The sequence below is a fragment of the Cannabis sativa genome, chromosome 9 (assembly GCF_029168945.1).
Source record: "Cannabis sativa cultivar Pink pepper isolate KNU-18-1 chromosome 9, ASM2916894v1, whole genome shotgun sequence".
In the NCBI taxonomy this organism is placed as follows: domain Eukaryota; kingdom Viridiplantae; phylum Streptophyta; class Magnoliopsida; order Rosales; family Cannabaceae; genus Cannabis; species Cannabis sativa.
This window is the reverse complement of record NC_083609.1, coordinates 54,838,034-54,854,281: the sequence shown is the minus strand read 5'-3', so window position 1 is coordinate 54,854,281 and position 16,248 is coordinate 54,838,034. Positions and strand designations below refer to the sequence as shown.

At 27.8% G+C, this 16,248-nt stretch overlaps 1 protein-coding gene across 1 annotated transcript; it reads right to left on the bottom strand.

Annotated features, from left to right (window-relative positions):
* Positions 1 to 4,051: 4,051 nt before the first annotated feature.
* LOC115722136 (lignin-forming anionic peroxidase) lies at positions 4,052 to 5,433 on the bottom strand. The gene is made up of 2 exons (XM_030651267.2): positions 5,068 to 5,433; positions 4,052 to 4,969 (listed from the first exon to the last, which is right to left on the bottom strand). The coding sequence occupies exons 1-2, from the start codon at positions 5,278 to 5,280 to the stop codon at positions 4,214 to 4,216; spliced, it is 969 nt and encodes a 322-aa protein (XP_030507127.2). The 5' UTR covers positions 5,281 to 5,433; the 3' UTR covers positions 4,052 to 4,213.
* Positions 5,434 to 16,248: the final 10,815 nt, after the last annotated feature.

Below are 16,248 nucleotides of genomic sequence, written 5' to 3'. Positions count from 1 at the left end.
ATAATAGAATTCAGTGATGTTGAGAAAAGAAACAAAATAGTTTTTCTCAATCATGGTTAGTTGCGGGAACACTTTGGGAAATTTGAAATTAGAAGAAGCTTGTGGGTTATTTTTGTGCTTATGATATCTTTAGCCAAAATTGTTTTTCATTTTCCAAATATCTAAGCCATACTTTCTAAACCTCAAAAAGCCCTATTGATTCCGAAAGGATGTTGTCAACATTAGTGGAGAGAGGTAAGCATGCAAGCTTATGAGCTATCGGGTTGTGGAATGGTTGGAAAGAGTAAAACCATTATAACATTATTTCGATTGTGAAGTCATCTTGTGTTTATGCAGTGTGTGACAAATTGAGCATCTAAATTAATTGTTAGAGTTAGTGGAATTCAAATTCTAGTTTGAGCAATGGAAGAGAACAGCACATGAGACAGTAGTATTGTGATTATCTCATAGCGTAGTTAGTAAATTAGTAGTTAGTAGTATTTATTTTTTTTTATCTTGCTCGAGGGCGAGTAAGAATCTAGTAAGGGGAAATTTGTTAGGCTAAAATTAGTCTAAGTTTCGGGTCATATTTTCGGTTAGTTTTCACTCTTTGTTTCTAGTTTTAGGGCTATTTTACGCTTGATTCTTTTGTTTCAGGTCCTCGGGTGTTTAAAGAAAGTATGTACAAGAATTGAGGACACGCAGTGAAAGAATCGAGAAGAAAACCAGAAAATTGTGTCGCTGCCTAATCTCGTCGCGACGAGCAATATCCCAGTCGCGACGGGGATTGGCAGAGAAAATCTCGAAGTTTCAAAGCTTAACCCCGTCGCGACGGGGGCATTCCCAGTCGCGACGGGGACCCAGAGACGGGATTTTTGGGCAGTTTCGTAATTTCACGAATTTTAAAGATGAGACTTGGTTTAAATAGAGGGATTTCGTGAAAATTAGGGTTCATTCAGATTTGGAGCCCTAGAAACAAAGGAGGAGGCTAGAAGAGCGGCTTGTGGCGACCCGGATCAATTGCTTCAACTAGTTCTTTCTCTTCTCTTTAATTTTTCTATGTTATTTTCTGTTTCAATGTTAATTATGGATTTGATTATGGATGTTTTGAACTAAACTCCTATTTAGGGAGGATGATGAATGTTGTTTTAAGTTTTGCCTAGTTAATGAATAATTGTCATTCCTTCAATCTTGATTTGTGAAATTATCTATATTTGTGCTTAATTCCATGTGTAAGCTTGATCACCTTTTACATGTTCTATGATCTCAATTCAAAATCTGAAAAGTGAGAATTGAGAATGCTAAAATTGGATAATCTAGGTTTTGATGTGAAACGAAAGTATTCGCATAGCCTTTGTGACAATTAGATTATTGCTTAATGCTGATTTCATGTTAGTTTAATTAAGAGATTAATTAGAGAACATGTGATTTAGAACCTAAAAGATTTGAAAAGAGTTAGGTTAATTTATAATCTGTCATTCACTTCAAGAAAAAGGATATCAATTAGGCATTAACAATTGTGGTAAACTAGCAATAGGATTCTCCTCCCTAATCTCTCATCTTGATTAATATTCACTTGTTTCTTTAAGTTTCTTGAATTTCTTTTATTTTGTTAAAATCTTGGAAATTATCGATTTGCCAAATAGAATCATAAGTATAATTTAGTGGTAGTTAATCCAATTCCCTGTGGTTCAACCTCACTCGTGTGAGTTTACTACTTGATTACGTATACTTGCATAGTGTTTATAATTTTCGTAACACAACACCAGCAGCGTTTGAAGATTTCTGGTTCCAAACTACATCATTTCTAGCTCGCCAAATGCCCCAAGCAACCATAGCCACCTCTTCCAACATAGAGTCACTTGTGCGACAGATTGTACCACCATGCCGAGAAAGCCATCTCCATCCAGCTACCAATATCAACACAAGATCGGTGCCAACATGAGCGAGCAAAAGAGCAGCCAACAAGAGCATGAAAAATGGTTTTATTGCTGTTGTTGCACAGCTGACAGATGCTACTAATCGGGACATATTTTGTAACTAATTGAGCACACGTAGGTAACACATTAGAAGCAGCCCTCCAAATAAAATTTCTCACCTTCGGAGGAATGTTTAGAGCCTAGATTTTCTTCCAAAAACCAGCAGAAATATCTGTTGAAAAGCCATTCTCTAAGTCATCCAAGTACCGATAGGCACTCTTCACAGTGTACAGCCCCGACTTTTCAAAACTCCAGAACCAAGAGTCTTCGTGAATGGAGGAACTGAGAGGAACAGAGAGAATAGCCATCCTATCACGAATCTCAAAAAGATCTTCGAGAATCTCAACATCCCAAGCACGCTCATCAGTCCTCATAAGACTAGAAACTGTTTTACCAATTAACCCCGGGTGTGTAGACAAAATATAAGGATCATCCATCTCAGCAAGCCAAGGATCTGTCAGAATGCTAACTGAGAGACCAGCACCAACACTCTTTCGCACCCCTGCCACCACCAAGTCTCTAGCTTCAAAAATACTACGCCAGACGAAACTCGGATTCGAACCAATCTCTGCTGTAAGAAAAATTAATAAACAAAAGTGATAATAAAATACATTTTTTATTTTTTAAAGACACAAATTTTACTTGTATTTTTGTGATTAAAAAATTAAAAAATAAAAGTGTTACTAAATGCTTCAAATTAAATAAGTAAACAAATATAAGAGAATATTAATTACCTTATATTGATTCATATTTTATTAGTACATACACTATTAATATAGGTATAATCGTTATTAGGGGCAATATTTCTTTTATATATGTAAAGTATATTTGATTACAAATTTAGTAATTCATATATATAATTTAATAATTAATCTTTTTAAGATAATACTTAGCTAGAGTCACAAAAAACGTGTGTATATACAAATATTTTTTTTATTATGTATGTCACTCTCATATTTAATACCAATACTTAACTAATTCCTTTTATATTATTTTTATTAATTTCTTTTTTTAATAATTTCATGATATAAATAAAGAAAATTACTAGTTCAATATATGATACATTCTTAATAACTCTAAAAAAAGATTTAATAAAAAAACAAAATAATAATAACTGCAAAAAAAAAAAAAAAAAAAAGTTAACCTAATAAGGAGAAGTATTGTAAATATTTTTTTTTTGAGAGATTTTGGTGTCAGAATTTTCATAAAAAAATAAAAATAAAAATACTTATAGTGACACACTTTGTTTGTTTGGTGACTTCCATTGATGAAGTTGAAAGGTTTTCTCTTTCATTAAATGATTAAGGATTTGAGTTTGGAAAGAATACAATTTTATAATAAATTCTCCTTGTCAGATACTAGTTTTAGTGAGAAGATAGATTATCTCACCGCAAGTTGTATAAGGTATATATGTCTATTAATATAATTGTGCATTGTAATTTATCTTTATTTTTTTATCATTTATTATTAAAATTTTTATTTAGAGTTTTTCTTTAATTGGATTTTGCGACACGACACTTTTTTTTTTTTTTTTCAATTGTTAGATTCGCAAAATTAATGTTGTGGTATGAATCATAATCTATTGTACATAAATTTGTGCATAATTTTTTTAAACATTGCTTTATAAGAATTGGATATGAAAAGTCCAAAAAGAAATTTATTGATACATAAAAGAAATTAATTAAATCTATTGATATATAAAAGGAATTAATTAAATATGAGAGTGATACATAATAAAAAAAAATATATATATGTACGGATATTTTTTGTGACTCTAACTAGTATTATATATAATATTTTATAATAAATTTCTTAAACAAATTTGTAATCATTGACAATTAATCCAGTCTTCAATCTTAAAACATTTTGGATGATGATGTGGATTTAGCTAGGTGATCAAAATATTCTATGTCAAGGTAACAATAAACTATGAGACCGCCCTCAATATTGATCATCGATGGGATGAATACGAGCCTTTTGACTATTAAAGTCAACAAAAACATTGTGAAATAGAGTAATTTTTTATCTTAGAACATCCCAATTAATGACAATCAAACCGTTGATTTATCTGGTTAGTATTTTTATGTTACTTATAAAATAAAAATTTGTTCTCTATTAAGAAAAAAGTGAAATTTTGTATTTATTACAATTGAGATCAAGCCATGCATGCAACAGGCAATTATTGAAAGAAAAGAAAAACTAGGTACATTTGAAATGAATGAAAGAAATTTAGGGTAAATTATTATAAATTGTGTTTAGTTAACGATAGAGCAAATCCTTCTTATTTGTCCAGCTGAACCAGTGAGAGGTTGAATATCACCCATTTTGATCATGGCAGATGCAAAATCAGCCCTAAAAGTCTTAGGGCTTTTGCTGTACTCAGTGACAATGGCATCAGTGGATCCACCACTGAAGAGTACTTGGTCAGACTCAAGAAGGCCTTTCTTCTGAATCAAATTCTTGAAGTAATTGGCATCAAACGAGTTGGGAGTCACCAAATCAAGTGCAGCCAACATGGCGTCCGCTTTAGGTGAGCTAACAGCTGGACACCGGCGTTGGCGGGTTCTAGCAAAGTTAGCATCAATATCGCTCTTAGTGTCGTATATTCTTGAACGAAACAGGCCACACTGGGCTTGTCCAATTGTATGGGAGCCTGATAGAGCAACCATGTCTCTGGCATTAAGGCCTTTTTTTTCAAATAAGCTGATGAGATTATCAAGAGTGGCTGTGAATAGAGGAAGATCTTTTTCAGCTCGAGATTTGCTTGCTGTGGTTGAGTCTCTTCTTCCAAGCTTCACATCCCATGATGGACCGCTTACCGCAACAGTTGCGTCTCTTGCCGCAATGGCAAGTATATCAGCACAAGAAACAACTCCTGGGCAAATCTTCTCCACCGCTGACTTGGCATCTTCAATCACATTAAAACCTCTTACAGAATCCTTATTTTGAAGAGCGTTTTGCTCACTTTCAATAGAATCCGAATCATTCAGTAAAATGGATGCATCACAACCCTGCAAAATAATACGTACAAATATATAACATTAATTATATATATAGAGAGAGTAGAAGGAAATGAAAGACTTAGCATGTTATATATATATATTATTACGTGAACAAAGCAATCATGAAAGTGAAGTCGAATGAGAGAAGCTGCCATGCGGCGTTCGCGTGAAACAGCTCGTGTGATGGAAGATCGGATGGTTGACAGAGCTTTTGGACAACTTTCATCGTAGAATTTTGATGAAGACAGTTCACCACCTATGCATCTTGTTGTTCCACTGCTTATTACAGCCAACAATATTAATGTCAATAATGTATGCATGATTTTTCTCTTTAATGAATATTAAAGTAACTATTGAGAAAATTGTTATTGGGAAATAATAATAAATATATATGGATCGATATATGAGAGATTATTAATTAATGGATGTGTTTTGTGATTGTGGTGAATGATGATGAGAGATTAAAGAGCTAGAGTTCATCATTTTATAGCAAACAAAATAATATATAACACGTGCCCATAGATAACTAGTGTACATTATGGAAAAGTCATACATTTTATTTGAGTTAAGGATCCAATTATTTATTGGCGGCTTTGGTTGCTAACCATTTATTAATTGTAATTTAATATTTAATTGGCAATATGATTATGACGGAGTTCTTTGTTTTAGATAAAGAAGAATGATATATAAGAAAGTCCAAGAGAGGAATATTATATATATTGAATACTCTTTCATATATTATATATATCTCTATCAAAAAATTTACTTTTACTCACAATAAAATGTAACTAAAAATATTAATTACAAAAATTATAATTTATTGTGAATAAATTTATTTTGATCACAATATATATGAATAAAATTAGGTACAGTAATTATTGTTTTTTAGTGTAGGTATATATCTTTGTACACAGTATATACAACTAAATTTAACAACATGCATACGTAGTCTCCTATTAAATAATAAAAATAGTTAATACATTCAGAACAGAAGTTAGAAAATAATATAAAAGATAATAACAACAAAATATGATTGCATCCCATATAGGAATTCTCATCACTCATTCTAGATATATGGCAGCTGGGTTTTGGCATTTTCTAGGTTAGCCAAATTATATTCTCTTTTGAAAAAACTCTTTTAGGGTTATATATAGTGCATAGTATATATTATATTAGTATCCCACGTTTGACATTATTGATTCACAGTACTACAAATTATGAAGGTGGCTTAGTGAACCTTTTGCGACACTTCTGTTGTCTTAGTTTGAAACTTTCACAATTTTTAGGATAATTACACAAATCCCCCATATTTGTTGAACTTTCACTATACATTCATGAACATGTAGTGAAAAAACCAAAGACCCATATGCCTGAAAAGCATTATATAGATCGATATTTTAAACATTTTGGTCTATTTTTATGTTAAAGATTTTTTTTTTTATTAATTAAAGCACAATCATGAATGAAAAACTAAGAAGAAACCATACACTAAAACAAACAGTTACTTTTAGTGAATCTTTTAGTCACAACATAAAATTTTTGTGATTAAATATGACTTTTAGCCACAACAAAAAATTACTTGTGACTAAAACATAGTATTTAAATATAAGCTGTCACTAATTTACTTTTAATCACAACAAATTGTGATTTTTGTGGCTAATACTTTTAGCTACGGATCAATTAGTCACAACGTATGAATAATAATCTATAATTAGTCATTATTTTTACTTTTTGTTACAAATTTTATTGTGACTAAAGATTTTTTTTGCAGTGACACGTCAATACTCAAATAAATTTATAAATTATCTTAGCTAGCCTATGTTTAGAAATTAGATTTTGATAGGAAAAGAAAGATAAGAAAAATAAAAAAGTGTGAAAAATAAAATTAAAAAATTAATTTATCATGTTTGGTATATAAAAAAATTGATTTGGCTCAAAAAAAATCATATCGAACACGAAAAAAATAATGTGTTTTCATACTTTATTTTTCTTACATTTTTCTTACTCTTTTCTTTTCCCACTAAAATTTAATTTCAAAACATAGTTATAGGGCCAGTTTGGCACAATGGTACGCTATGGGAAAAAACATCATGTAGTTGTGTTGTGAGAAAAATTGTGGAAAAAAACTACTGCTTGGTAAATTACAATTTTAAAGTGTTATGAGTTGTAAAGATTCTATTATAATAATAATATTATAATCTAGTCTATTATAATCACAAATATATATAAAAAAAATTATGTTAAATAAAATTTTTAATTTTTATATATTTTTATTATTTTTTCTATAATATAAATTTATATGCATTTGATATAAATAACTTATAATATTTTTAAATTATATTTATATCACTTTTTTTATTAAAAAAAAAAAAGAAAAGAAAATTGTAGTTTATAAGATCACTTTGATGTGATTTGTTAATAATATAAATATAAAATATTGTTTAAAACAAAAATAAAAAATAAGATATTTAAATATTTTTTCCTTCGAAAAAAGATATTATTTATTTTTTGTAATATATTATAAATAATTAAATATATTTTTAGAACAAAATAATTTATTATAGTCTTTTAATCAAAGAAGTTGCAGGACATGAAACACGAGTCAGAAGGGGCCGGATGCCAGGAGTACACTATAATAGGAGGTGAGGGAGGTTGAGGTGGAGGAGGCAGAGGAAGTAGAGGTGGAGGATCGCAAAGGTGTAAGCATGTTAGGAGTTGTGACCAAGTCAGATGGAGGAACAAGAGACGTGTCAGAACATGTGTCAGGCACAGAAGATGTGATAGAATATACTAATAAATCATCATCCTGTTAGACATTTATTTGTATAGACTAAAACATACATGATTATGAATAAAGTGCGGAATTAATAAATCATATATGCACTATAATTTAAGGATCAAAATACCTCCAGCCATTGATTCTTGAGCTTCAAACCCACATAAGCTTTGATCTGCAAAGAAAACTGGTTGGTGTGGGTAAGCGGGCTTCCTCGCTCTCTCAACTCTCTTTAGATGGATTTTGCTGTTATGAATAGAATGAGTGAGGAGCTCGGGGACCGAGACCCTATATTTATAGGTGAGATACTCCATCAGTATCTGTGCCACATTAATTGTCAGAATATTTTGAAAATTAATTCAGGAAATCAAATCAGGTAATGAATATAGAAATCTGACCATATATAGAATATTACATAATTGATTTTGTCCAGATTCAATGAATATAAAATATTCATTTAACAGAAAATCAATTATTTATTTATTTCCTTAAATAGAAAATCATTTCCTTAATCAGAAAATAATTTCCATAAATAAAATATTCTAATATTCTCCCACTTGGTCAGCATTTAAACTAAAATATTCAAACCCAACGTTCTTCATTATATAATAAACATACGAATCATAGCGACATGTCCTCATTATGAATCGAGTATTATCTTCCATGTATTACAATACATTTACTATATAACAATGTACTTTATGTGGCAATGTACTTAAGCGAATAAACCCTAACCCTTATGTTTATTCAGGTCCTCTTACGATAAATTTCTCAGATGAAATTAAGGTGCACATAAATATGAGAAAATATCGAAATTAGAGTTTCATTAAATAATTTTTGGTTGTACAAATAAAAAAACTGCATATGGGTTAACTGAATCCCATATTTACTTTATGATCCTTGAATTTGTGTTGCGGCATGCCTTTAGTCAAGGATCTATGCGATCACCCAATTCAGTTTGCGTGATTAATGACCACTTATCACGCCTTTTAATTTATGGCTAAATACTTAATGTCGATATGCTAGCTTCGACCAGTACTCTTAGAGTTATTAGCCAAAAATATTGTAGCTGAATTTATCGCAAAATTTTCTTAATGGCCTAATGAAACTATAATTCTGAACTCTAGGCCTACTATGAAACTCTATAATACATCATACGAGATGTATCCTCAAAACAATAAATGAATGTGACTTCTATAGTGGAAATAACAATCAAGATTCTCTACAATATAACTTACTGGTAATCTTAAGGACGTAATAAAATATTGATTTACGTGAATCAATACAACCAGTGAAGTACATTAGAATCTAATTGGTTAACTATATTTCCAGATGGTCAATTCATCTTAACAAAATATGTATGAATATAATTTTTTTTAGTATCTTAAAGACACCTCATCACTTTGTATGAAGAATAAAGTGGTCTTAACTTTAGTTATTCTGATACTACTTAACGATCCTGAAACAAATGTAATGCAAAGTCTTATTCAGACTCTTAGGCATACATTAGGCTTCTAAAATAGAAGCAAATGAATGTTCTTAATTTATTCTCATTCCAAATCATTTTTCAGATGTTGGTTTGAGTTGAATTTATCACACTTAAAGATAAAAGTTATATCAAATGAATAATACATAATTTTATTTAATCAGAGATGATGTGGCTACTCTCTAATTAATTAAAATTATACATGTTATTTATATTCATTATCTCAAAATAATAATTTGAGATATGAATTATTTCACCTCATATAGAAAACTTTTATCATCATTTGCAAGTAACATATTGTGTACGTATAAAACAAATATTACTCCCACTAACCTTCTGGTATATAACTATTTCCATAATTCTCTTTTCAAGTCTAAATGAAAAGATAATATAATACCAATTTGTGAGATGTTTGTTTTAATCTATAGGTAGACACCTTAAGCTTGCATATGTTCACCACTATTAGAGGAAAATCTTTATGGCAATCTGTATATTCTCCTGTAGTTCACTGTTTGGAACTGATTAATGAATTGAAACGAGCAACAAATGTCAAGGTCTATAATAGAATCATTTATAAAAACAAGTGAGAATGTAAATCTCTTTTGTTATTGATTCTTAGTTCAAAATGAACTTCTTAGCAATGAATATTCTTTTATATCTTTATGTTTCTCAATGTTGCCTAATGAATATTATTGGTGAAAAAACTTATGCTTAATTAATGTTCTCCACCCCATTAGGCAACTTTACTAAAGATAAACTTTATTGCTCTTTAAGATATTCATTTCTTCATTCATGGCATGTTGTACTACAACTTCAATTCTTTATCATTCTATAATTTAATTTGTGTCTCAAATTAATATTGTAGTTGAACTCTTATTGTACAAAATGTAATCACTAGAAAACATTGATCTTACTGTTCTAATAAGTCATCTTAAGGATCTTAATTCAACAAACTCTTAAAAGAGCAAATGGTTCAATAACATGTTATTTTAGAAATTGTAAGCAATTACTAAATAACATAACTTATTAGAGTTTTACCAATGACTTGTATATTATTAATGATTAGTTATGAATTCTCAATAACCATTAATCTTAAGGGTTGTTGTGAATCATAATTAATCTAACACTTGAGGTGGAAGTTTGAGAAAATATGAATGATCTTTCTCGGAAACTAGGTTCCTAGATTGATCACTCCCACTGATCAAGTCAATTCTTAATTCCACAATTCTAGTGTTGTGAGATGGATAATAAAATATATAACCCTTAAACCTTATAGCTTTTCAAATGAAATATGCTCATTTATGGTTTAGGGTCGAGATCTTTTCTTTGACAATTGTACTCTAACTATATATGGGTATTTATAAAATGTGTACATGTCATCAAGTCGGTTTTCAACCTTATCACAACTCAAAATATGTTTGAGAAACAACTTTGGTTAGAACACGATTCGATATGTACACCCCATTGAAGAGTATCAATAGAGAAAGATTTAGGAAAGTTTGGAGTTTGCTATGTAGGCTCCACCCCATGTCCAAAAAATGCTTAGTTTCTTAAATTTGTCACACACTATGATTTAGGTGTACCGGGCATATGTATTGGGCAATGAACCCATGCTTTTAAAGAAACTTTGCAAATGGACTGGGAGTTTATCCATACTCATGAATTTTAATGTAGTATTCTCCATTTTATAATTGATCTCACTATCTTAATATGCAAAATGCACTATTTCTCTACTTAAGATTTAAATGTCTTTGAAACATATAAATCTATACTTTTGTAGAAAAATAATTTATGTGAGTAATCGTTAAAAATGAGATGCAAAATTTGAGTCCATGTCTTCAAAATTAATTGACTTGTATGATTTCTAATATGATAGAATTCTAAAATACACCGATTTTAACTTGTTGGAATACATATTCTTAATGAATTTCACACAAGTTCTAAATAAAGTTAGTAAAATCAGTGTAATGAATATCCCCACCATTTACTAACATTTATTCTATTTATGGATATATGTTCCATAATTTTTGGTGCTATAATATAGAAGAATTCTTATTAACAACACAATTTTTATTGTCAGATTGAACTTGCATATCTTTATGAGTGACATCATTTTGTAGTAAAGACCTTTAAATGTGTCTAAATCAAGTTTCAAAAGAATCTTGGAACATAAAGGTCTTTGTCAATTTTAAAACAAAGTCACTACTATATTGCTTGTTCCTTAAACTTCTAAATGTGAGAACTTATCTTGTCTGTGGATAAGATTTGCTCACAGTTACTGACTTTATCAGGTTTATTTGTAAACCTTGCAAGAAATTATGAATGTGGAATAACAATCTAAAATAATCCACTGTGTGTTAATAATCACATTAACTATATTAGAATGTATTCATACACAATAAATTAAAATTTATTGGTGATAATAAAGTGTGATTTATTTTTCTTAATTATACAGTAAAAACTGTACATTTTGGATGAAGTTATCAGAATAAATTTTGGAAATTTCTACTGGTATGGAAGAAATTTATAAATAGTGATGTAATAAAATTACATATATAGTTTTGAGGTTTAAATGAATCATGTTTTTACCAATGAATAAACATGCTTAAATATGAAATCTTATTAAACAAAAATTGCCTGTGGGCTAAATTTTTAATTTAATAAGATTAAATTTAGATGTAGATTATGATAGATTTACACAATTTATGAAAAAAAACTTAAAGTTTAATATTTCTATCTCAATGAAAGGTATGAAACACTTAATTATTTATAAATGTTTCAAAATTTTATACTTTTTGATAAAATTATTAAATTAAATCTACATAATTTCTTGTGGGCTAAATTAAGAGAATTTAATTTAACATATTAATTATGTAAATATAATAAAATCCTTGTAGGGTAAGATTATTATGTTCACATAATTCATGTCCATTATGTGATCTTGATCCACTTAATGTATATAATTTTATATAATTAAGGATGCTGTGGCTACTCCCTAATTATTTAAAATTATGTGGTTCACTAGACACCAAAGTATAAACTGAAGATTAAAATTTTATTAAATCTAAAATTGCCTGTGGACTAAATTTTAAATTTAATAAAATTATATGAACTTTATGATAGATTTAATTAAACAATTAGTTTAGGAAAATGAAGTTTATTATCTATCTTTATTAAATTTGTGATAACACTATTAAATTAAAGAGAAATTTACGTTGAAAGACCAAAATTTAAAATAAATGTCATAACTAACGCTAATTATTTAATTTGTGAAATATACCCTTGTTTTTTTTATTTTATTTGGACAAGTATATACGCACGCTGCTATTGTTTTACTTTTACACTTTTAACTTATCCTTTTATTTTGTTTTTTTTTTCTTCTTTCTTCATGTATTTACACGCTATTTTTTTCTCTTTCTTACATCTATCTCCTCCCTTATATTAAATTATATCTATATAATAATAATCACAATTTTATTCCTTTTTATAACTATGGAACCATCAAATATTCTCTCTTTTTTACTCAAAAAAAAAAAATATTCTCTCTCTTTCTTTTTTTTTTCTTTTATTTATTTTTAAAATTTTTTATTTTTATAATTTAAAATATATTTTTTTTACATTTTTACGAAATTTTACACAGAAACCCTATAAAAATTAATGGAGCAACCTAAATCGTAAATAAAATCCGTATAACAACTCACATAGCAACTACCGGAGCAACCAAAACTGTAAATTTAAAAAAAAAAAAAAAAAGTTAAAAATAGTATATGGAGTGATTTCCCATTATTTTAGATTTAGTTTAAAAATCATTTTTAACTATCACTGATAATCCTTTGATCACAAAAGTTACACCATTATCACCTAGTCCTACTATTTAATGTAATTATTTTAATATATAAGAAGCATATTTTTATTTATTGAAAAAGATAATTGAAATTAAAAGTAACATTTTAGTTTCATTTAATTTAACTTTAAACAAAACAAAATTTACCAATCAATTTCATTAGTTATTAAAAAAAAATTGTTATTTAATATTTTTAAAAGTTACTAATTGTTTGCTTCATAATTTTTTAATTTCTTTACTATAAAAATAATGAACTTTCAACTCAAATAAAATTTATTAGCAATTGGATAAATACTATATTTGATTTGATTTATCAGAAAAAATCAAACAAAATTTCATATACCAATCAATTTTACAAGATAGTAAAAAATATTTTATAAGTTTATTTACAAATAAATGTAACCTAAAAGTATTATAACCAACAAGACAACATAGCGTTACTTAAAATAAATAAAAAGTAACGAAAATATATCTTAAACAATAAAAGTACATACTTTAACATTATATTGGAGCTATAATTTTAAAAATAACAAATCGAAAAAGTAACCAAAATTCAGTGAATACGTAAATTTTATTTAATTTAAAATATAGTTGTTTTATCTCTAATAAAATATGAAAGAAACTAAAATGTAGCATTTTTATTACAGCAATCTAGCTTCATCGGTGAAGATAATGCTACTGTTGATTCTTAAATAAATTTTTGAAAGTAATTTAAATGTTATTAAGAAAAAAATAATCTAAAAAATATCTTAAGCTGCAAGTTACCTAAAAATTTTATAATATAGTTAATTATATAATTTTTAACTTCATGATATCAATTAGTTTATTAATTATAAATTAGTTACTTCTTTATCAATTAATTTCATTAATTATAATTTTATGATATCAATTAATTACTTTTTCATTAATAAATTATAAAAGAAACTAAAAGATTACTTTTGATTATGATTACTTTTTTTTTGTAACAACCAAAAAATATATACTTCTAACATATTAAAATGATGATTTTAAAAAATAAGTCACAGTAATAATATTTTCAAACTGAAATGATCAACGCTGTGATTAGGAAATTTTTTTGAAATAATAGAGAATAGAGAGAAAAAGATAAAAAATAATAATTAAAAAAAAATGAAAACTTTTCCTAAAAAAAAAAATGAAAACTAAAAAAATTCATAGCAGGAGAAAAGTGGTCATGATAGGAGTTTCAATAAAAAAATAAAAAAAAAAATAAACTAAAAACTGAAAGATAATTATTTTCAACTTTTCGGTAGATAAGGTCATTAGGTATGTATTGTGTGCACTATTTAAATTATTACATCTGTTTTTGTAATTAATTTGAACATTACGTATATAATTAAAATATCCCCTAAATTAAATCCTCATAACTCCCTGTGGGGTAAATTAAGAAAATTTAATTTAACATGTTATCCTAATTAATTATACAAATATAATAAAATCCCTGTGGGGTAAAATTATTATATCCAAATAATTAATTACAAGTTTTGTCCATTAAGGTGAATTTTAATTTATATATAATTTTATATAATTAAAGATGCTGTGGCTACTCTCTAATTATATAAAATTATATTTTCACTTAGACATTAGGTATTGGGCTCTACCTAAAAGTAATTTCGTTATTAACATAATAGACAATCACTGAGATTAGTGCTCCTAGTGTGGTCGTCCGAAGATCATTAAAAATCGTTCTAGATATGAGCATTTGTCCCAAGTGCATGTTTTCTTATGTCAAACTACAAAATTACTTACATTTTATTCATATTTTATTCATTTTATAAAGTTTTATGAATATTTTATGAATAATTTTATGAAGTTTTATGAAACTTAATTGCTAAATAAAATATTCAACCTATCTTAATGTTTGAATATTTCTAAATATATCTAGCACTATAAAAGGAATTTATATACATCATTTAAATCATACAAATCCAAATTAATTGCATTAAACATAAATTTGTCAAATAAATACAAAATAATACAATTAATGTATGATTATTAATTAAATGCTAATTCCTTAATATGTAATTAATTATGCATTTATGATCATATAACATCTTAAATATTTGCACTAATAATTAATTTGTATAAATAAGGTAAATATACAAATTAGTACAATTAATTATATGAAATGAATTAAATGCAAAATTAAAGAATGTACTTAATGGCAGATTATCAATTAATTCAATCAGTAAATTACATAATTGGTAAATAAATATAATAATTGCGCACTTAATTGTAGAATAATCAAATATTAACATTCTTAAAATATCACAATTATTGTAATTACATGTAAAAATATAGCATGTAATTAATTTACCAAGTTAAAAACTTTCCATAATAACTTATTACTAAATAACATATAATATATGAAGATATATGTTAAATAAGAATGAAAAGTTTAAACAAATGTAATTTAATTGACTAAATCAATAAAAATAAGGAAATAAAATAAAATTCCAAAAATAAATCAAAATAATAAAATTTCGGAATTTTCTTAAATTTTTCTTAATTTTCCTTTTTTTTTTTTTTTTGAAAAATCTACCCTGAAAAACGACACGTCATTTTTTAGCTATATGAAAAACGACACGTCGTTTTTACTACAATGAAGGCTGGCTGCTCACACGGGAAAACGACCGTAAGAGGGAAAACGACACGTCGTTTTATGAATCTGAAGGCTGCTTCTGAAGACGAAAAACGACATGTCGTTTTCCACAAGGGAAAAACGACATGTCGTTTAAACAAACGACAGCAACAACAATACTTGAAAAACGACACGTCGTTTTCCACAAGGGAAAAACGACATGTCGTTTTAGCAAACGACAGCAGCCAAAAAAACTTAAAAACGACATGTCGTTTTCGAGAAACGACACGTCGTTTGGGTCGTCTTCTTCAGCCAACCCGGGTCATTTTGACCCGTTTTTCTGCACGTGGGTCCGACGGACCCGACCCAAACCCGATCGGTGAAGAGAATTTTGACGACCAAATTACGTGTTTTTAATCTCGAAATGATCCAAATGAAAAAATAAAGAGATCTATGTGGATTTTATGCATATAAAACACGTAAAAGTCGATTTTAATTCCAATGAAGATGAGTTGGGTCCAAAGGTGTTCTTCAAAAAAATTTCCAGATTTTGATGTTTATTCAAATCTTTTTCATGCACGAA

Coding starts and splice junctions, on each gene's coding strand:
- LOC115722136 (XM_030651267.2), bottom strand. CDS start 5,280: ATGCATACATTATTGACATTAATATTGTTGGCTGTAATAAGCAGTGGA. Junction 4,970..5,067: donor TTCATGATTGCTTTGTTCAC/GTAATAATATAT, acceptor ATTATTTTGCAG/GGTTGTGATGCATCCATTTT.